The sequence below is a fragment of the Lycorma delicatula genome, chromosome 12 (assembly GCF_047948215.1).
Source record: "Lycorma delicatula isolate Av1 chromosome 12, ASM4794821v1, whole genome shotgun sequence".
Taxonomy (NCBI): Eukaryota; Metazoa; Arthropoda; class Insecta; order Hemiptera; family Fulgoridae; genus Lycorma; species Lycorma delicatula.
In genome coordinates this window covers 58,213,781-58,237,424 of record NC_134466.1, presented here as the reverse complement: position 1 = coordinate 58,237,424, position 23,644 = coordinate 58,213,781, and the positions used below count along the sequence as shown (strand labels likewise).

The 23,644-nt window shown below is 28.5% G+C and overlaps 1 protein-coding gene across 1 annotated transcript in view; it reads right to left on the bottom strand.

The window, feature by feature from the left end:
- Window positions 1–23,644, bottom strand: part of LOC142333013 (protein kinase C-like 2) — a 48,804-nt gene that overhangs the window by 8,754 nt on the left and 16,406 nt on the right. Inside the window, exons 2-4 of the mRNA XM_075379784.1 lie at window positions 10,667–10,730; window positions 6,182–6,329; window positions 4,461–4,492 (exon numbers count right to left, since the gene is read on the bottom strand). Coding sequence (XP_075235899.1) covers window positions 4,461–4,492; window positions 6,182–6,329; window positions 10,667–10,730 — 244 coding nt within the window. The remainder of the gene's footprint in view (window positions 1–4,460; window positions 4,493–6,181; window positions 6,330–10,666; window positions 10,731–23,644) is intronic.

Genomic DNA, 23,644 nt, shown 5'->3' with positions numbered 1-23,644 from the left:
ATTTTATTTATGATTTATATAATAGTGATGTTGGTGAGGTCTGAACTATAGTAAACATTCCGGTGGTCATATAAAGCTATAATTATTTTGTAATGATTGGTTTGGTAATTTTTTCAGTTATGGGGAACAAACAAAAAATAAATATTATTTTCATATAGTGTGTTTTGTATTTAGTCTTTTATATTGTTTTCTTTTACTTTCCTGTCTAGCACTATATAGCAGGGCTATAGCTTTAGAAGGGAAAGTATTGTAGTCCAGTTTGGGCATATGCGTTTTCACCAGATCTTGACATTTTGACACCTACGAACCCAAAAATTCAAATCGAAATTTTCTGAATGCTTATATGCACATATGTGTATTCGGTATCACACTCTAAATCACCTTATATCTCCAGAACTACTGGACCGATTTTCACCAAACTTGGTCAGATTACTTTTATATATAGGAAATTGATGCCACTAAATTTTCAACTTAAAAGGTCAATGGAGTGAGGCTGCAAAGCAAGGTCACTCTTATTATCTTGAAATTTTGTCTAATTAAAGTCTTATTTTTCTTAGGCACATTCATTAACAATTAAAAAATATAATATTTACAAAATATTTGAAAAATTGCACCCTTACCCCAAAAAAAAGCTCTAAATTAGTGGCTAAGTGGATATACTGCATCAATAGTATCCCCTGTCACCACAAAGAGTACTAGTGTAGCATTGATATGCTAAATTGATTTGCATGTGTAAGCTGTGTGACAAGAAAGTCCTAGAACTGTGTTGTCAGCTTTTTTAATATCATTTTGTAACTAAGATGTTTATGCAGCTTAACAAATATACTCTAAATCTATTTTTCTTACAGAAAGATAGAAAGAATGATATGAAGTTCTGATCACTTACATTTTGGCATACTTAATGTTTATTTTCAAAAATAACAATTTAATGTTTATCTAACTTAATCTATTATATTGTGCTTGAGAAAATAACAAAATAATCCTCAGTTCTTTTTATTGTTTAATAAATATTAAGGTATGCACTAACCGTATTAAAGAATTATTTCAGTTGCAGAAAGAGAAATGTGATAAATGGTGGGAGAAATACAGGAATGTCTTATAACTGACAGCAACAAATACAAGTTTTACTCATGCTAAAATCTTTACCATTATTATAAATTAAGAAAAAATTATTTAACAGTATTTATTTATTTCAGTATAATGCAACACATTTTCAGATATTGATACCAAAACTAATAATCTATAAAAAAAAAAAAAAATAGTGGATTTTTTAATTCAAAAATAATTATGTAATGTTAGTTGAGAGAAATGTATTTACTGAAAGACTCATACTTTATTTTAGTATAATATGTCCTATTCATAGCATTGCAAAGTATAATAATACAATAAGTACATTAATAATTACAAAATTATAATCATAACTGTATACAAAATATTTTTATAAATAATTTTACATATGTACAACTGATGGGTTACCCTCAAAATTAATCTTATTTTAAATAAGAAAACAAGAAAAATTAACTTTATTACTATGTTTTGGTGATTAATAAAAAATGTCTTTACCCCTCAGCAGACAAGCTTAAATCAGTTGTTGGCTAATTCATTTTATTTATATAAATAAAAATATAAATGTTCAATTGTTCAAAATATTAAATCTTCGTAAGTTACTCACAGATTGCTTTGAAATCTTGACACAACATTGCATTCGAATATGCGCGTGTTTTTATATACTTACTATTTATATACCTAAGATGTCACACCTCTGACAGGTAAAAACATGCTTTTTTTGTCGCTATCTGTTGGACGTAAAAGCAACATACGCTACACTAAATATTTTATGATACCATTTCAATGTTTTCGATATGTGTCTGCTGTAAACCAAAAAACTACTGGACCAATTTACACGCGAGGAGAAGGGGAGAAAGAGAAAGTCGAAAAAGGGAAAGAGGGAAAGGGAAAATCAAAAAAGGTAAAATGGAGAGAGTGAAAAGGGAAGAAGGGAAAAATAGAAAAAGGAGGAAATGGGGAAAAGGAAAAAACTGAAAAATTAAATGGAAAGAGAAAGTAAAAAAAAGAAAAAGGGAAGGGGAAAGGAGAAATAAACAAAGGAGAAATGAAGGGTGGGGAAGGGGAAGGGAAATAGTGAAAGGGAAAATGGTAAACATGAAAATAGAAAAAGGGAGAACAGGGAAAACAAAAGGGAAAAAGGGGAAAATGAAGAAAAGGTAAACGGGAAAGGTTATATTTTGTGAAGTTCTGTAATTTTCATTTTGTTAATGTTTTATCAAATTTTCAATTGTGTTCATTTAATCTATATATATATATATATATATATATATATATATACTCAAATCTACCAATAGCGAACCATTGCTGGGTGTGCTATATAGATTTGTAACCACACATCTCAGGGATGGTCGAACTGAGGCTGTACAAGACTACACTTCATTTGCACTCATACATATCATCCTCTGAAGTATTATCTGAACAGTAATTACCAGAGGCTAAGCAGGAAAAATAAAAAAGGATAAACAAATTGCATTCTAAATGTTTTTACAGAATAATGAGAATATGTTGCTGTTAGCTTACTTAAGTGATGTATTTTTGCATTTAAACGACTTGAATATGAATTTACAAGGACGTGATAAAAATGTTTTAATGACAGACAAAGTTCATGCTTTCATTAAGAAGCTTATTATATGGATTATTCGCCTTCAAAGCAAAAATTCTAGTATGTTTCCACTCACTTCTGATTATACTGAGAAAAATTCGGATGAAGAAGACACTATTATTCACCACAGTTTGGATGGCATGAAGATGCATTTGCACGAGCTAAAAATTCAATTGACAGAGTATTTTCCTGGAAATGAAAATGTTTTCTCAAAGAGATGGGTACTAAATCCATTTAGTGAAAATGTTGTTCCAACTGTTAAGTTACCAGTTGAGATTCATGACCAGCTCATCGAAGTGTCTGCTGATAAAACGTTACAATTACAATTCACATCTGAAGATTTAGATATGTTTTGACTAGCTTGTTGAAGTGAATAAGGAAATTTAGTCACAGAAGCATTGAAAATACTAATCCCTGTTTTACCTCTGTGAAAGGGTTTTTCATTTATGGTTGCGCTAAACACTAAACATAGGAATTGTTTTTTATTACTTGAAAACATGTGTCTTTTTTGTGTTTCTAACATAGATCCACATATGGAGAAACTTTTAAATGAAAAACAGATGCAACCACCTCATTAATTTATTCTTTTTTACGTATGTAATTATAAATATAAGTAAAATGTTTAAAATAAATTTTTTTTTTCTCATAATGTGATTTCATTATTCTTTATGTGTAAAGTTGTAAGGTAATTTTGTAACCCCCCCTTTCATATCACTGCAATTTCCATGCTGGTCGCAACCCTCAGGCTGAGAAATGCTGGTTGGTATATAGTAAAACTATATGGTTGTTATAACCAAAAATAGAATATTTTCATAACCCGACAAAAAAAAGTTCTTTTACAAAGAATAGAATTTATCTATTTAATGCTTAAAAATCACTATGAAATTTTACTCATCTATGATATTTAAAATAGCTTTAAATTAAATACTTTGATGTGAATGTTGCACTAATTTCTTGTATTACTTTCATGGATAATATGTATTTTATACATAGACTACAACTAGTTTTTTAATTTAAAGTTTTACTCATTGATTAATGTTAATAAAAATAGGAATTACTTTTTGTTTGCATGATAAATAAATTTTACATTACTTTAATCATTTAACTAAATTTTTATTTAATAAGTATCTTCTGTTTAATAGATAAATTCGTTTCCTCATAACAAAATTTGTTTTGTTAGATTATGAAAGTATTTTATTTTTGGTGATAAATTATATAATTTTACTACATACTGTGCATTTGAAAAGTAATTATACTGCTATGCACTAATACAACACATAACATTATAGTACAAATAGATTATTGAGGGTAATCAATAGATGTAAATGTATTTACATTATTATTTCATTTCCTTGTAAACTATTTTAATCACTTCCTGTTATGGTTATCCTTGTTTCAAAAAAAACGTTTGTTTATTGTGGTTTTATTAAAATATCATTGTCAAATCATTATGCAAGTGCAATTAGTTTTCAGTAGAAGATGTATAAATACAACAAATACTCAAAGTGATATTTGAAGTGATGAAGATATAACTAAACTGTCTATCCACGAACTAAAGGTACAAAAATTAAATCACATAATTTAATTTTTTTTCACATGTAACAGAGATCTGCGTTACATTTTGAATTTTGTATTATTGATTGTCACTATTAAAAAATTACTTCAAAATGAAGGTATATCATAAATTCATACTTTGTGTTTTGTACAGACACACATTTTTATCATCTGACACATCTATTTATTAAACATAAGAATTCAAGTATTAGAAACAAATTTAAAATGTGCTTACGCTGGCATTGATATCCTTGTTTACCAAAACCCCTGAAAGAAAATAAAAATAACAAATTATTTATAATAAAGCAATAAATACAGTAAAATAAAAAGGCTGTTTTTGAAGAGTTATTATCTTATAAACCAATTAATGGAAATTGCTGACTTTATATCATATTAAAACTTGTTATTTTTTGCATTATTCTTGAGAATTTAAAAAAAAAACTGGAGGAATGTCAAAATATGTATGCATGAAACATACCCTGTATTTTGCATAATTTGTGATAACACAATTTCAAAGTTTGTAATCTGTAAGTAAAATAATCCCTCAATTTCAATTATAAATCTGTAAATATATCAATAAACTGAATTCTGTGTCATTGTTGATAAAGAATTAGAATTCAACTATATTTAATAATAGGAGTTATTATCTTTTATGAATTTTAAAAAAAATCTGACAGTTCATTTACATATGAACCTTAAAAAAATTGCTATTTTAACTAACAATAAGGGTAGGATTTTCTTTTGCACTGTACTATAAATTTTAAAAACATTATTACCGTAAGTACTTAATCTTACTACATGAAATACAGTATTGATATACTTGTAAAAACAGCTGTTTTTCTATTGATAAATATTTTTTAGCGTTTAAATATATTTAAAATCTTAGGTTTATATTATCTAGTTTTTAATTTTTTACTTTTTAGTATTCTAATAGTTGCTTTCAATATGCTAGCCATTTATTTAAAAAACTGTATACAATAAATGTAAGAAATTTTCTTCTACATTCAATTCTGTCCTAACAACATTATTACAGTGCATGAATAAATTCATAACTTTCATTTAAAATTAAATCAAATTTTCCAATCCATTTGATTGGAAAATGGTTATGAAAGAAAGAAGAAAGTTCTTTAAAACGCTGAAAAAAAGAATTAATATCTTTAAGAAAGCTGAGAATACAAACAAGTTTCATACTTTCATTGTAAGAGAAAAACATTCTGTCACCTATTAAAGTTAGGTGACAAACATACAGTTGTAAGCAACCCGATGTGAGACAATAATACTTCTTTCTAAAAATGATATAATCATCTTCAAGAATAACAAGCACCTCATATCGAGTTTACCAAAAAAAGTGATTTCCTAATTTCTTCAACAAACTGTTTGTTGGACATCACTAGGCCAATCCTTTGAAACTTAATCATACTAGTACGGATTCTCTATAAGCAAGGATTGAGTTTATAATTACATCAGAAAAAAATATAATATAATTACTTTCAGAAAAATCAACTGCATTTCTAAGTTTGTACTTCAGATGCTTTGCATACATTTCGTATAAGAAAAGACAATGGAAGCAACAAATTAATTTATTAATTTCTATAGGAAACAATCAATTACATACACCGTTTTCACACAGTAAAAGAAAAACTTCTTGTTCTGTGTACTAGAGAACAAATTTTCAGCACAGCTACTGACAGATCATTTTTGTTACAGTTTTTACATTTGTCAAAACTAATAATTACAATCTCTAATAAAATAATACTGTAGATATATTTTATAACTATCTCATTATCAGTTAATTATTTCATCCAAAATAATTAAAGGATAATTAAGAAAAAATACACGAAATAAACATATCAATCAAGCTGGACAAAAAAGGATGATTGCATAAGAAGAGATTTATATTGGAATTAAACATGTTTGATTTTTTAAGTATTTTAAGATTGTGTATAAAAAGCTTACCATAAAAAGTCTTTACAAAATGTACAGAATGTAGGCTGACGGAAAAATTTTGCAACAAATTTATGTCCTTTAACTTGGTGTACTTTCTGATGTTTAATAGCACCTCGTCGACGTGTAATAGCCCGACCAATAAGATGTTCTTCATCTTCTGTAAGAAAAAATAGTAATAAACATATAATTTATAAACTAATACTTAACAATTTATTATAAATCAATTACAGGTTTTCTGTAATCTCTGTTCAGGAATTTGTATAAAGAAAGTTAAATATGAATCATATTCTGAAATTATAATTTTTTTCTGATTATTTTATACCAGATAAACCAAAGAGATAACAATAGATAACAATAATTAACAATTTATTGATATGAGTATTCTGTAACTGTATATGAAATATATCTGGAATATACGTAAAATTTATAAATGAGTTGATTAAATGAACCATTTAATGGGGGTACCCAAAAATTGTATAATGGGTTATAAAAACTATAGAACTAAATTCGAAGTAAGATGTCCTGAAAAACTCACAAACCAGTTGAAGACGTTCAGTCTTCAAACAATAAAGTCTGGATTCTCTCATTGACATTTTAAATAATAAAATTACCTGAAATGTTCTAAAAGCAAAATTACATCAGCAATATTTATTTAGCATATAATGTGGCTTATCAAAGAGTAGAGTGAACTAATGATTATTCAGGAATGTTGTTTTATAAAATGACATTTCATTTTTAAAAGATGTAAATAATATTGTTTGTTGAAAGAAATTTATTTTCTATATGACAAAATTCCATATTTCAAGAAAAAAATTCAGTACAGATGTCATTGTTACAGAGAACTAAATAATTGCAACTATACTTAAAGAAATAAAGTGGGATATGGATCTTTACAAACAACTTGTTTCTGTTCTAAAAGACAGAAAGCCACTTATTAATGTAAATAAAATACAAACAATTATTATAAACATACAAGTAGTATAGCATTACACCTTACAAATAAGTATTGGTTTAACAAATTTATTTAGAAAAAGAAATTAGTATAAATTTTACCCAAATAAAATTGTCAGATCCATAAAACAAGTTTATGAACAATCTACAATAGTGTAAGGCAGGACTGTATTAAACAACTTTGATTCTTCTTCTTTATTCCATTTCCTATCAGAAATTTGAAATCAGCACAGTAATTTTCACCTTATCAAAAGCAGCTTTAAACAACTCATTTGAATTATAGCTTTACCAATCTCTGACTGTAAAACCAGTAAAATTCTATTTTGCTTGAATTACACTTCGCTTGTCTTATGAGCCTTAGCGATGAATATTTTTCTCTCTTCATATAACGACCTAGAATTTGTCTTTACTTTGTCACAGTATCACAGTACTGCTATTCAAATAGACCTGGAACATAGTAACAGGCTAATCTCTAAGCATTTCTTATGCTTGCAGGATTCATCAAACTCTTGACAAGCAGCTTGGAATAACAGATATTTTATAAATTCATATAAAGAAATTTAAAATATCAATACATCTACAACATTAAAATGATATTAAATGCTCAACTCAAAGCAGGTAACAATATAGAATTAACTCTTAGACTTTGTGTATTCCTCCACCCAAATTCCCACAAAGATTTCTTATCACAAAATTCCAATTTTGAAAATCAATCCACTTTACTCAAATTTTACCAGACAATAAGTCTTTAATGTATGTGTTTGTATTATCTAAGAATATAATTTTACAAACATTCACATATTTAAAATGTGATATTTATAATCGTATTACAAAAAAATTAAATAAATGAACACAATATAGATCAATTACATTATCTGATCACAAACAGGTTTCCTTCTAACCAATCCAAATCGAGCATCATCCAAAAGAACTGAATAAAAAGTTCTAAGAGAATCTGCATTTTTGGGATAACATTAATCATTTGACCAGTTTGAGCACTAATCAGCAAATATTTTAAAGAATTTTTTTCTAATTTGTAGATGTATATTTGATAATTAGAGGCTTCTTTTCGCATGAAATCTCTCCCTGCTTCGGCCAGTCTTCTTTTGTTATTTACCTTGCATCAACCAACCTTTTTTAACAATATAACAAATTGCAACTTCTGGTGTATTATGTTGTCTATCTACATACAAAATTTCTCATTATCTTCCTTTCTCTTACATTTCTTTAATTTTGTTTAAATCTTGTTTATTTTCAAACTTATTTCTCTCCACATAATAAATTCATAATATATAGTAGTAAGTAATAAGTAATTCTAACTCATATTTGGATTTCCACCAGAACAATATCATTAACAAGTTTTACAATCTTTATTTTATCTCCTGGTATGGGTTTATTCTCTTAATTTTATCCTTCAATTCTGATACAGCCTCTGCTACATAAGTTGGAAATCAACAATGGCAGACCAGACCATTTCTGAATTAAAATGTTGCCTTTTACTTTCCTGCTGAATATAACTAGCTTATTATATTTCATATTAATAGGGAAAGTATGATGATCATGTCAAAAATAAGATATCCGGTTTCTTGGGACTGCTTTTAGCCTCATATCTCAAGATTGACCAAACCAATTTTCTTCAAATTCGGCTCGAATATTTCTGTACATGAGGTATTGATTAACAATCATAATTTTTGTTCAAAATTCATTAAGGAAGTGGAGGGATGTCGTGAAAAAACCAATTTTGATTTTCTGCAGAGCAATTTGAGAAAACTTTATTACAAAAAATTTGTTATCTATAATGCATATATAAATAAAATTGAAAGAAAAGATTTTTCAGACAGTATTGTATGGCAACAAGCGTAACTGGGAAAGTCATGCAATATTTTGCCAGTTATTTTTTGTTTTCTTCTCTTCGCAGCTTATATTTTCTATTTTCTTTGCAGCTTCATATTTATTTATTTTATTTTTATTCATTTTTCAGATTCCTTTTTTATACCCCCATTATTTTCTGCTATTTGAAAAATATTGTTTAACTCTTTTTTATATGCTGGTTTCTTTAATGATAATTTATGTAGTCTATCTGTCATATATCAAAAAACTGCTAATTTATGCTCCATTGGGTGAAGATGACCTTATGTCTCCTGAAAGCGCTATGAGAAAAAAAGTAGAGATAAGAATGTTCTTTAATTATGTACTTTGTGGAGTGGCTATATATATATATATATTAGCCAGTCATATAACATAATATTTTTTCATTTTTTCAGCCACTCCACAAAGTATAGAATTAAAGAACATTCTTACCTGTACTCTTTTTTTTCTCATTATAGCACTTTCAGGAGGCATAAGCCCATCATCAGTAATGTTTTGTTTAAATTTTTTTACAATTTCACATTAAAATAACACATAATAAATTAAAATCTATAGAACAAATATTTGTTCATTCAATTCACACCAACACAGTGCACATTGGACACCGATTGTAACACACAATCTTTACATGGAATGCTGTATACTACTTTGACTTGATTTTTTTCAATCGGGGATTTTAATTTAAAAAACATACTATTCAGATTGTTGTAATTTTAATGGGCTACAGCAAAATCTTTTTGTAGCAATTTTTTAATCTTTTCTGACAGATCTGTGACGTATGATAATGCAACATAATTCTCTTTCTTATTACTTTTATTAGAACGGTTGGCTGATATATTATTATAGTGTTTATGAATTGTATTTTTATTAAATATTTTATTTATGATATTTTCCGGATAATTATTATTTATTTATAGATTTTTTACTTTTTTATATATATTCTGGTCTATCTTCAGGGTTTGTAAATTTTATTACTCTTCAAGGTTCTTGACTACTGATTTTTTTATGTGATATTGGTTGTGTTGATAGCAACTTTGTTTTAAGGAAAATAATGTTTAATGTTTGTAATTTTTGAGAAAAAAATACGTGCATTGTAAAGGTTTCAATACATCAGAAATAGCAATCAGGTTATATAAAGAGATACATATAATTATCTAAAGATAAGATGAATCATGTATAAGTAGAGGGATCTATTACAACGGTAGGGATAAAATACTGTTATCTAGGACGGGTAAACCAGTTAATTTCTTAGTATGTAAGAGAATTTTGTATGATGTGTGAATGAATGTGTTTTGTCTCCTGAGGAAGCTTAGAGAATTCTATGTTAAATGCAGTGAATTTAATTTATAAGTTTGTATAGTTGACTGGTTAACCCATGAGATTAATAAAGATAAGATTTTTAAGTAAAATAAGTCTTGTTATTATATTTAATTCTATCCAATCAAGAGGATAATAAACTTACATAAATTACATTTAAGTTATATAAATATAAATATATATATATATATATATATATTATTTTTATATATAGGTAGAAAAAAAGCTGAATTTGATGTAGTTTATACGTATATAGTTGATGGTTTTAAATACTTTAATTTAGTAAATAAAAAGAAAGTTTGTAATTGTAATTGACATTAATAAAATACAAATAAATAAATATAGGTTAAAACTTACCTTCTTTAAAATTTTTTTCGAAAGAAGAATTTGTACTCTTTGACCCAGTAGCTCGTAACTTACACTAAAAAATAATTAAACAATAAACATAAATTATAAGTACTAATTTTAAAAATTTATTTTAATAAATAAAAGTAATTTAAAGAAAACAGATTAAACAAGTAAATAAAATTAAAAATTTTAAAAACTCAAGACGAAATAAAAGTCAAGTAAAAAAATATTAATTAGAAAGACTTAGAAACATTCAAAAGCCGTTTTGAAGAAATACATCTACTGCAGCGCCTCCTGTCGGCTTATAACCCGTAAAACTAATCTAAAAACCTCCTGTGAGGTTTTTTTTTCAATTTTTGTGGGGTGAAAAACGCTCCGGCGTTATCATCGCCCAAAGACGATGTATTTGCTTTAAAAAACAAAAATAAAAATAAAAATTTAAAGTAGAAAATTAAAAACAAATGAAAATATTTTTTTTTTTTTTTTTTTTGTCTTCAGTCATTTGACTGGTTTGATGCAGCTCTCCAAGATTCCCTATCTAGTGCTAGTCGTTTCATTTCAGTATACCCTCTACATCCTACATCCCCAACAATTTGTTTTACATACTCCAAACGTGGCCTGCCTACACAATTTTTCCCTTCTACCTGTCCTTCCAATATTAAAGCGACTATTCCAGGATGCCTTAGTATGTGGCCTATAAGTCTGTCTCTTCTTTTAACTATATTTTTCCAAATGCTTCTTTCTTCATCTATTTGCCGCAATACCTCTTCATTTGTCACTTTATCCACCCATCTGATTTTTAACATTCTCCTATAGCACCACATTTCAAAAGCTTCTAATCTTTTGTTCTCAGATACTCCGATTGTCCAAGTTTCACTTCCATATAAAGCGACACTCCAAACATACACTTTCAAAAATCTTTTCCTGACATTTAAATGAATTTTTGATGTAAACAAATTATATTTCTTACTGAAGGCTCGTTTAGCTTGTGCTATTCGGCATTTTATATCGCTCCTGCTTCGTCCATCTTTAGTAATTTTACTTCCCAAATAACAAAATTCTTCTACCTCCATAATCTTTTCTCCTCCTATTTTCACATTCAGCGGTCCATCTTTGTTATTTCTACTACATTTCATTACTTTTGTTTTGTTCTTGTTTATTTTCATGCGATAGTTCTTGCGTAGGACTTCATCTATGCCGTTCATTGTTTCTTCTAAATCCTTTTTACTCTCGGCTAGAATTACTATATCATCAGCAAATCGTAGCATCTTTATCTTTTCACCTTGTACTGTTACTCCGAATCTAAATTGTTCTTTAACATCATTAACTGCTAGTTCCATGTAAAGATTAAAAAGTAACGGAGATAGGGAACATACTTGTCGGACTCCCTTTCTTATTAGGGCTTCTTTCTTATGTTCTTCAATTGTTATTGTTGCTGTTTGGTTCCTGTACATGTTAGCAATTGTTCTTCTATCTCTGTATTTGAACCCTAATTTTTTTAAAATACTGAACATTTTATTCCAATCTACGTTATCAAAAGCCTTTTCTAAGTCTATAAACGCCAAGTATGTTGGTTTGTTTTTCTTTAATCTTCCTTCTACTATTAATCTGAGGCCTAAAATTGCTTCCCTTGTTCCTATACTTTTCCTGAAACCAAATTGGTCTTCTCCTAACACTTCTTCCACTCTCCTCTCAATTCTTCTGTATAAAATTCTAGTTAAAATATTAAAAACCAAGATAAAACAAAAAAACGTAGACTAAAAGTTAATTTTTTTGGGGCGAAAAAAATTACACACACAACCTCTTACTCCAAACACATATACCGTCTCCATTCTGCCGTGGGTAAAAATCTTAAAACAGACAAATAAATTACTGTATCTGTTTTTTATCTGTGATAAACACAGGTTTAAAATTAAACATCTTCAAAAAAAGCTGACAACGGTATTTTGATGTTTCTGATGAACGGCTTACACACACACACACACACACACACACACACACACACACACACACACACACACACACACACACACACACACACACACACACACACACACACACACACGAACAACTTAACTAAAAATATTAATCACTTTATTTAAATATAATATTTTTTCGTTTATTTAATTCAATGATTCTAACTAAAGCGCGCTGCGCATACCGTATTAAATTCGCGCGAGTGTAGTGGTACTAGCGGCGTCGGTCGGCACTAAACTAATGTGATTTCACAAGTCACACAGATCAAATTTCACATGTACAGTCAGCAGACTAGTGCAGCTGCAAGGTTTAACACACCAGGTACGGAGTCAACCGGCCGATCGAGTTCGAAACCCAGTAAAACTGAGTTACTTTTTTTCACTTTAAATATTATTCATTTATTTAATTCTACCGCTCACCTTTGACGTCACAACATAGCGACGACTACAACTGTACATCAGTACTACCAACCTTTGAAATATTAATTAAGTTAAATAAAATTAATAATTAATATTTAAATTATAACAAATAATTTGGTTGGCAACCCTATAGAATTTAAAATTTCCCGATCCAAGAGAACGAAGGAAAAGAGAATTTCCCGCAGGGAAAAAGGAAAATTCCAAGATGGTTGACTACGACACTAGCGCTCACTATTAACGCAGTATGCCCACTTAGCCACTAGTGTGTAGTATTTTTTGGGATGGGGGTGCGATTTTGCAAAACTTTTTTTTTAAATATTGTTGTTTCTTAATTGTTAACAAATGTGTCTAAGAAAATTTATATGACCTTAATTAGGCAAAATCTCGAGACATTGAGGGTGACCTTGCTCTATAGCCTTACCTCCTTAAACTTTTATGGTGAAAATTTAGTTGCATCAATGCCCATATATAGAAGTAATCTGAACAATTTTGGTCAAAATCAGTCCAGTAGTTTTGGAGATATAAGGTGATTTAGAGGGCAACACCAAACACACACACGTACATGTGAACATTAACATCCGGAAAATTTCCATATGGTTTTCTTGGTTCCCTAGTTGTCAAAACATCAAGATCTGTTGAAAACCGCGCATGCTCAAATTGGACCGATTATAATACTTTTCCTTCTAAAACTATAGCTATGCTGAAGCACTATCTAGATGGGAAAGTAAAACTGGTTACAAAAAAGTACATAAATATCAACACAGTGTTGCCAAATTTATCTTAAACATAAAAATGAATAAATTTACCGCAGATATAAAAGTTTGTGGCTTGAAAGGAATCTGGAATCACTGCATTTCCTTTGCTGCTACATCAACAAATAATAATAAATAAAAAAGAAGAAAAGTAATAAAAAATCTCCCCAATGTAACTTATACTTAATTTATAATAATAAAATCATTTTTAGTGTCCTTTATCTCATTAAGCTGCAGTTGTATAAATATTAACATCTTCACAAAAAACAATAAAATTGGAAAAGCGTAAGAGTTTATAATGTGGGATTTGCCAGATCCATTTATAACTATCTGCTTGTAGAATTCTCAGTTTATAATCAACCTAAGAAGGCCTTCAGAATCACAACTCTAAAATCAGACTCTTTTTTTTCTCAAATTTATTTAAAAATCTCTTATTTAAAGCAACTGAAAAATTTTCAAAGGTAATCAACAAACATAATAAGTGAAAGGATAAATATTTATATGTACTTTAAAAAATATAACAATCCTTTTTGTAGGCACTTTATTCTCAAACTCAAACACGTGTAATAATTTACTGAAGTCAAGGCAACACATTTTTCTTGCAAGAAATAGGATAAAACTTAATAGTTCATTATAATACCATTTTATTTATTAGCAATAAAAATAATTTTAAAAAAATATGTGAGTAGAGTAAAAAGATAAAATAAAATATTATGATTTTCTGATAAATAGTAGAGACCCAAAGGTTAAAAAATATAATTAACATTATAAACTTACTGCTAGGAAAAAATGTAATTTTAAAATAAATCGAATTAAAAAAAATCTGGCGAAGTATTGCATAACATTCCCAGCTATACTAGGCAATTCATACTACATGTAAATATTTTAACATTACACATCAATATATTTTCGGCTTTCCGATAAGTTTTTACAATTCTAACATCAGGGTCTGATTTTTATTTTTAAAATAAAATAATTCTACCTTTTTATATAACAGTAACAAAAATGTACTAACATGATTAGATAAGATCTTTGTAGAGAAATTTTTTAATGCTTTTAATAATATAATGTAATGTTAAATACAAAATTAAAAATTTACGTATATAACAAAAATAAAACATAAATATATATTATAAAGAGGAGGAATTAATTTTAAAAAAGATTTTCTTTTCTAAAAATACTCAAATAATAAATTAGGCTTAATAAATTTGCTTAATTAATCTGTTCTGTAAATCTAACACCTCCTTAAATAAAGGCTAAAGAAAGAAGATGAAATTGTTCAAAAAGCTTATTTGCATTTTAGATCCAGGGTCTATAATATGAAGTATAAACTTTCAAAAAGAAATTTACCTAAGGGAGATAGAGCAAAAGAACAAAAAACATATTTCAATTTCAGAGGTAAGGGTTGATTTTTGGAAAAAAATATTTTTGGATTATTTATACATACATTGTAGGTAACAAATTTGCTTTAATAAAGTATTCTTTAAAATGCCTCTGAAGAAAATAAAAATAATTTTTTCACGATATCCCTCCATCCCCTTAACAAATTTTGAAAAAAAATAATATAATCAATGTCCGATATATAAAAATAATTGAACCAAATGTGAAGAATATCGGTTTGGTTAATCCTGAGATGTAAGGTTAAAAGCAGTGCAGTGCATACACATGCATATGTTTTCTTTTGTATTGATGAAATACTCATAGTTGGACCCTAAAACAAAAATATTTGCAAAAAAAAAATTCAGATACCACACATGATTACTATACTTTCATGACATGATTACTATACTTTCCTCATTAATATAGAGCTAGCTAGCTATATTTGCCAAGAAACTAAAAGTAATAAAAACGTGATTTAGTATTGTAATCGCGAAAAATTTTGGTTTTCAGATTTCAACGGAAATATCCATTTTGACCATTCCTGAATCCATTTTCACTAGTTTCAGCATGACGTCTGTATGTATGAATGTATTTATCTCACATAACTAATGATTAGCCGTGCAATGTTGAAATTTTGGATTTAGAACTGTTGTAACATCTAGTTGTGCACCTCACCTTTTGATTACAATCGACAAAACCAAAAGTGTCCAAAAAGCCCAAAATTCAAAAGCATTTGGATTTTGGACTTTTTCTTAACTGCAGTAATAAGCCCCCATTGAGAGCTTTTCAACAATATATCACAGTGCTACTTATTTTCATTGGTTCCTGAGTTATAGCCAAATAAGATTTTAATTAATGAAATAATTTGATATTACAAGGGGTAGGGCACATCGGTTTGAATCAGACTTCATTTCTTTTTTTAACTTTTTTTTATTTAAATATATTGATTTATTAATAATTATTAACCTCTGATTGAAAAAAAAAATTAGGAAAAATAATAATTCAATAATAACAATAAAATAAAATAAGTTGAAAAAATATCAGAAGTTTTTAATGAAATAAAATTTTATGTACTTTTCATTTTAAAAAGGTGTGTAAATGTAATTTAATAGGCATACAAGTTAGTCATGTGGTGTCCATATCAGATTTTTATGTTTACTATAGTTCCTTCATTACTTCACTGTGAATAAAATTAAACAAAACAGGCTAAATCTTTTTCTTACTCGTTTGATCTTGCAGTTTGCCTTTCCTTGTTTTCTACTCTTATTACAGCTATCTGGTTGTTATACAAGTTTTTTATATTAAAGAATGGCTTGCAATAAATAATACAGCATAAATTATTGATTTCTTCAGTTAGTATTCTTTTTTCATATTATATTTATTATACATTTTACACGATAGGAGAGATCAGAATAAAAGCTGAAAATTCACTATATAATGTTATCAGTTAAATAATCAGTTTCGGTGTGTAAAAATACTCAACATAAAGTAGACAAAATAAATACTTAGAAAAGTAGTTGACAATTATAATGAAAAAATACTTAAAATGGACTACCAGATCTAATTGTTACTAGGAGAATTTAATAAATTATTCAATTTTCAGTTATTACAACATTATCACTGAAAATTAACATTATTTCATTTAAAAAATATAAAAATTATATTACAGTAAATTAATTAATTTTGTGTTCATAAATCTGCTTATAAAATTAAATCCATTTCATAAAAAAATTTTAAAAAATATTTTGTTTTTAACCTTAATTATTTCACTTTACGAGCAGTGCCTTTTTGGTTTTTGATGAAAACTGCATTTTCTTGTTTTTCCTAATGAAGTTGATTTCCCCAATGATGGAGATGCAATAATTTTGAGTCTTACTGTCAATCCCGCAAAGTGTTTGCAAATATTTTTTTTTTTTTTGTAAAATGTAGGCAATCACATAAATTCCCTTCGATTTTATTACGTAACTGCAAGATAAAATGTCTATAGAAATTACAACAGAATATACTCTAGGTGCAAGAACTGTAGCATTAATTTGGTTTCATTGTATCCCATCCATGTCATACATATTAACTGTGCACATCAAATTATGTGTATGTAACAAGAAAACATATTGATAATTTGTACCTAGTGAACTGATAATATCTTGAACATAATAAAATGAAAATTGATAATATCTTGAACATAATAAAATGAAAATATACTGCGCAATTAAATTTAACTGTTAAAATATTTAAAACATTTTTCCCAAATTTATTTACGAGGTAAAACAAAGTTCATAAAACTCGATAAAATACAAATAATAATTATTCAGAATACTGTTTATATAAAAAATTAATAGCGCAAAAATTAAACCCCATAAAATTGTTAACAACTTTGGCATAACAATATTTCTTTTTTTATTGTAAAAAGGAACTCAAACCATCAATAAAATTTCTCCTCTATTCAATTAAAGAAAAACATTTTTTTTTTCCTTAAACTAAAGTTATGGTGTAGAATACACCATAACAAAGGGAAGTATGGTAATTATACCAAAAAATTAGCTTTTCACTTTTTGGCGGAGATTTTGGACTCAGGAATCATGAAACATTGAGAATGGAGAAATTGCAAAAATGCAAAGCAGTGATGCTAATAAAGTTTGGATTTAGTGTCACAAAAGAGTAGAGAGGTAGATACCTAATATCCTTGACGGAATATTTTTTTTTTTTTTTTTTTTTGTCTTCAGTCATTTGACTGGTTTGATGCAGCTCTCCAAGATTCCCTATCTAGTGCTAGTCGTTTCATTTCAGTATACCCTCTACATCCTACATCCCTAACAATTTGTTTTACATATTCCAAATGTGGCCTGCCTACACAATTTTTCCCTTCTACCTGTCCTTCCAATATTAAAGCGACTATTCCAGGATGCCTTAGTATGTGGCCTATAAGTCTGTCTCTTCTTTTAAGTATATTTTTCCAAATGCTTCTTTCTTCATCTATTTGCCGCAATACCTCCTCATTTGTCACTTTATCCACCCATCTGATTTTTAACATTCTCCTACAGCACCACATTTCAAAAGCTTCTAACCTTTTCTTCTCAGATACTCCGATTGTCCAAGTTTCACTTCCATATAAAGCGACACTCCAAACATACACTTTCAAAAATCTTTTCCTGACATTTAAATTAATTTTTGATGTAAACAACTTATATTTCTTACTGAAGGCTCGTTTAGCTTGTGCTATTCGGCATTTTATATCGCTCCTGCTTCGTCCATCTTTAGTAATTCTACTTCCCAAATAACAAAATTCTTCTACCTCCATAATCTTTTCTCCTCCTATTTTAATAATAGGAGTATTTTAAAAATGCTATTTTTTACTTTTCTGGCAAATATTAAGAATGGCTACATTAAAGGGAAAAGTATGGTGATCATGTCAAAAATGGGGATGAGTTTTCATAGATCTTTATTTTTTAGTTTCCAACTATTTCATCTAGACCAAAAAAGACATTAATAGTATGGGTACATGTATGTATGAATGTGTATATACATGTATGTGTGTTGCACTGCTTTTTGCCTTATAACTCAAGACTGACACAAATTGATTTGGGGCATTGATCATATTAAATTTTTCAAAATTTATTAACGGTTGTTATGGCGAAAAAAAACAATTTCAATTTTCTTCAAAGGTATTTTAGAGAATACTCTATTAAAACAAATTTGTTACCTATACTTATATAAATAATCTAAAAAATATTTTTTTCAAAAAATCAATCCTGACCTTTTTTAATTGAAATATGTTTTTTTTTTCTTTTGCTCAATCTCTCTTCGGTTTAAATATTTTTTGAAAAAGCTATCGATAAACGTTTACAATTTTTTTTTAAATTTATAGACACTGGGCAAATGCAGAAAAGTTTTTTGAAAATGTTTTCTATTTCTTATTTTAGCCTTTATTAAAGAGGGTATTAGATTTAGAGAAAAGATTACTTATGCAAATTTATTAAGCTTAACCTATTATATAAATATTTTTAGAAAAGTCTTTCTTAAAATTTATTCCCATCTCTACAATACACATTGTGGTTTCAGAGGCATTTTAGAGAAAATATTTAATTAAAATAGATTTGTTAACTAAAATGCAAACATAATCAAAAAAGAATTTCAAAAAATCAACCCAACTTCTTAAAATTGAAATATATATTTTTTGTTCTTTTACTCTTCCTTCAGTTTAAATATAAATATTTTTCAAAAACTTTTTTTGAAAGTTTGTACTTCATAAATAGTACAATCAAAAAATTGTATACAATCTTTTTAAGTTATAGATTACGTACCTATAATGCAGAAAAGGTTTTTGAAAATTTTCATTTTCTTATGTTAGCCTTTAAATTTACAGAAAACTTTACTAAAGCAAACCTACACATGAAGATTTTTAGAAAATATTTTCTTAAAATTCATTCCCCACCTCTAAAGAATATAAATTCTGTTTCTATGTTTCTTGGCTCTAATTATTTTAATTTTTATTATTAATAGCCATGGGAAAAAATCATGCAATCCAACTTCTTGTTTTATATGTAAAAAAAAATTGTTTTTGTTAACTTTTTACATAAAAATCGTTCTTTTTACCTAAGTCCACAATTCATAAACTGGATTAATTTCAACAACACATTTTTTAATTTTTTTTAAATTTCCTCAGATGGGCCAATTTAGGTTTTTTCCAAGTAACATAAGTACAAGATTTAAAAAAAAAATTATGCTGCCTACAAAACTACAGAAATAGTTTGAAGTTTTTTTTTAATTTTTTCCATTATCTTAAATAAGCAATGAGTCGATATCCAATTATGATTACGTAAAGTGATGATGAGAAATGAATTATTATATTATATGAAACATAATAAGCTGGACCAAAATTTAAACGCGGAAACCTTTTATAAGAACGATGCTGACACACATCATAGAGATCAGCAACATATTTCAAGCAACAATTTTTTTTAAGAATCCACCATCATATTTCTATAGCTTATTATTTTTCTTAATCAAGATTTTTGTCAAAAATTTCAAGGTGGAAAAATTAATTAAATACAAACGACTAAAGACAGTACATATTTTCTATACCACAGTATATACAATGTTGTCAAACAGTTATGTACCGCCGATTGCATATTTACTCCGGAATGATTTCAAAGAAGTCATCAACAAATAATTTTTATAAAGTATGGGGCTAGCAAAAGATGACATCTGAGTTGAGCTGTTAAAAGTACATAACTGTTGAAAAGATTTATACACCATATAGAAAATGAAACCCCAACGGTCATTCTGTTTTATAGTATTAAGAACTCGTTCAAATAGAACCGTTTACTCGTACATTTACATAAAACAATTCTTTTTTTGAGGTATATATAATTTTAAAGTATTATTCCGTAAAATATGGAATTTATCTTTATCATCCTCAAATTTCCGATCGTATCGGTGACTTTTGATGAAAGTGGATTTTTAAAAAAATTTATAATCTCCATATGCGGAAATAGTATAAAAATAATACTCGTATTTTGAGAGTAGTATGCAACATTTTTAACACAATTAAAAAGATACAATTGCTATAAAATTAGAATCAAATTTATAAAAAAAAAAAATTGAAATAGTATCTTTAAATATTTGCTTAGGTTTGGACGATTACATGCGTGAGAGAGTACAGACAGGGTAAAGTAAAGACACAGAGTCTGCGTAAACTGCAGTCTATAAACGTCTACATCAAAACTACATAGATTATCGTTTCAGTAATAAATACTTTTCTTTTCGTAAAAAATAGTTTAATATTTTCATCCCTACCTTGTTCTAAGTGCCTTTTGTTACGTTTAAAATTATAACGTTTTTCTGACACATTTATTTTTTTACTGGCAATTTAACAATTGTAATTTACGGTAAACCTAAAAAAGCGTTTCTTTCGATTCCAATTTTTTGAGCTTTGTAACAATTTTCTTGAAAATTACCTAAAATATAATCTTGGGATTTGTCTTATTCAATGTCTCATAAGGCCATTTGTTGATTTGCCTTTTATTCGGGTCTTAATAATTTGGTACGGTTTAATTTTATTCTGGAGGCAGAAATCCGAGAGAAATGTTTCGTTAGCTGTAACTCTAAAACAAAGGGTTTGTACGTATGTATACAAACATCGTTGAGATATATATATATATATCTCAATGCTAGACGCAATGTTAATTTGTCAAACATTACAAATAAATAAATACAAAATAAATATATATATATATATTATATATATATATGCGTGTGTGAGGGTATGTATGTCCATGGAAGAAACTTTGACATGTTCTTCTGGTGAAAATAATGAAAAAAATTAACATAGACATATGCCTGGAAACGCTTTATTTATGAGTTACGGCTAGCGAAACGTTTCGCCTGGATTTCAGCTATTATAATAAAAAGAAGCCATATTGTAATTTTTGAGACTCAAATTAAAGTGTAAAGTTGGTGTTTTCTTATGTATATTGAGTTGGGAAATAGAAAAATCCCTTTCAGCACGTCGGAAGGCGGAGATAGATTTCACCGGTGCTAATTAGGGGAAAAAAAAGATTTCAACCTTAAAGTTAAGAAAAATTTCAAATTTACTCAATACGACAATGGTTGGATGTTTAGCGTACGACAAGGCCAATCTTCTTACAATTCCAGTAATATTTTGGTCATCCCTTGCCGTAAGGATTGGTTATATCAAAAATTGTTTCAAAGGTTTTAGGTAATGTTTAGAGGACTCATTCCCACTTTAAACCGATTCGATACTGTGACTATTAAGGAAGATATGATTTCGAAACCTCATTTTTCCACCCCTTGGACCAATTGTCGGTTATATCAAAAAACTTTACTTAGATAAGTTTTAGGCTCTTATCCAAAAAATAGTAGGAACTTTAAACGAATTCGATATTTTATTTAATAACAAAGTTACAGCGATATTTTATTTTTTCGAAAAAGCCCCGCCCCCCATGGTCCGATTTTGGCCGTTAACGAACTCGACCGAGATTTTGTGACGAGTTATTTGTAAGGAACAATTTGAAAGTGATTGGCAAAAAATTATGCCAGTTATCGTGTCCACAAGACAGTGACATATATATATATATATAAACTTTTGAGCTGACAGTGGTTTTGGGAACTGGGGCATGTGAAACCCGAGGATATGTCAACATTTTCCGGAAGTCGAATCATGGTACCCATTACAATAGGTAGCTTTCTTATGAAATCTACCTGATAAAACAGGTCCCAGGACTGTAAATCGAGTAGAATTTAAGATATCCAAAGTAAAACACAAAATTCAGTGTCGAAAAACGAACTTTTTTTTTCAAGTTTGTAGTAAAATAGCTTTCTTAAATGACTAATAAATCTGAAAAATTTAGTAACAAAACTTAAACAAAATTTAATTCTGAGAATATTAATGTAAATACAGCCATTAAAAATAAATATAAACTTTAATAAATCAATTTTTTATTGAAGCAAAACTGACGAAAAATAGACAGAAAATCACATTATCCTTTCTGTAACTAATGAAATATATATATATATATATATATATACAGGTGATTCAAAGAAACGGGAAATTTTGAAAGTTGTGTTGGTAGCCGTGGGCGATTGGTAGCACTTGATAAGTGGCGCCAGCCTCTCTAACCTAACCTGCCACTTAGTTGTCATGGATCCTTGGAGTGGTGCGCAACGTGCATTTGCTATCAAAGCGTTTTACAAAAACTATGACAGTGTGGAGGGAGCGCGTACAGAATTTCGCCGTCATTTTAATCTGGGACGGCACGACCGTGTTCCATCACCACATGCAATTAAAACATGGATATCTAATTTTGAGGAAACCGGTTCGGCAATGAAAAAGAAACCTCCAGGCCGTGAGCGAACCGTCCGTACACCACAGAATGTTCAAGCTTTACAAGATGCTGTCACACGAAGTCCACATCGGTCAATCCGTCGTCTCTCAGCATCTTTACAATCGCATAGTTCAAGCGTTCGAAGAATGTTAGTGAAGGACTTGCAATTCCATCCATACAAGTTGCAGATCGTCCAGGAACTGAAACCGAACGATGCAGTTTTCCGAGCACAATTCTGTAATGTAATGCTTCAGAAGATAATTGATAACGAAGAGTTTGTTCACGAACTGTGGATGTCAGACGAAGCGCATTTCCACCTCAGTGGATTTTTTAACAAGCAAAATTTCAGATACTGAACACAAGAAAATCCTACGCAGCTACACCAGCGTCCGTTGCACAGCCAGAAAGTGACCGTGTGGTGTGCTATGTCATCTTACGGTGTTATAGGCCCTTATTTTTTTGAGGATGACAACGGTCTTGCGATTACAGTGACGTCGGCTCGTTACGTAGCCGTGCTTGAAACCTTTGTTGTGGAACAACAAAAGAGATCTCCACCGATTCTTAACACAGCCTTGTTTCAACAAGACGGGCAACGTCACATACTGCACGAATATC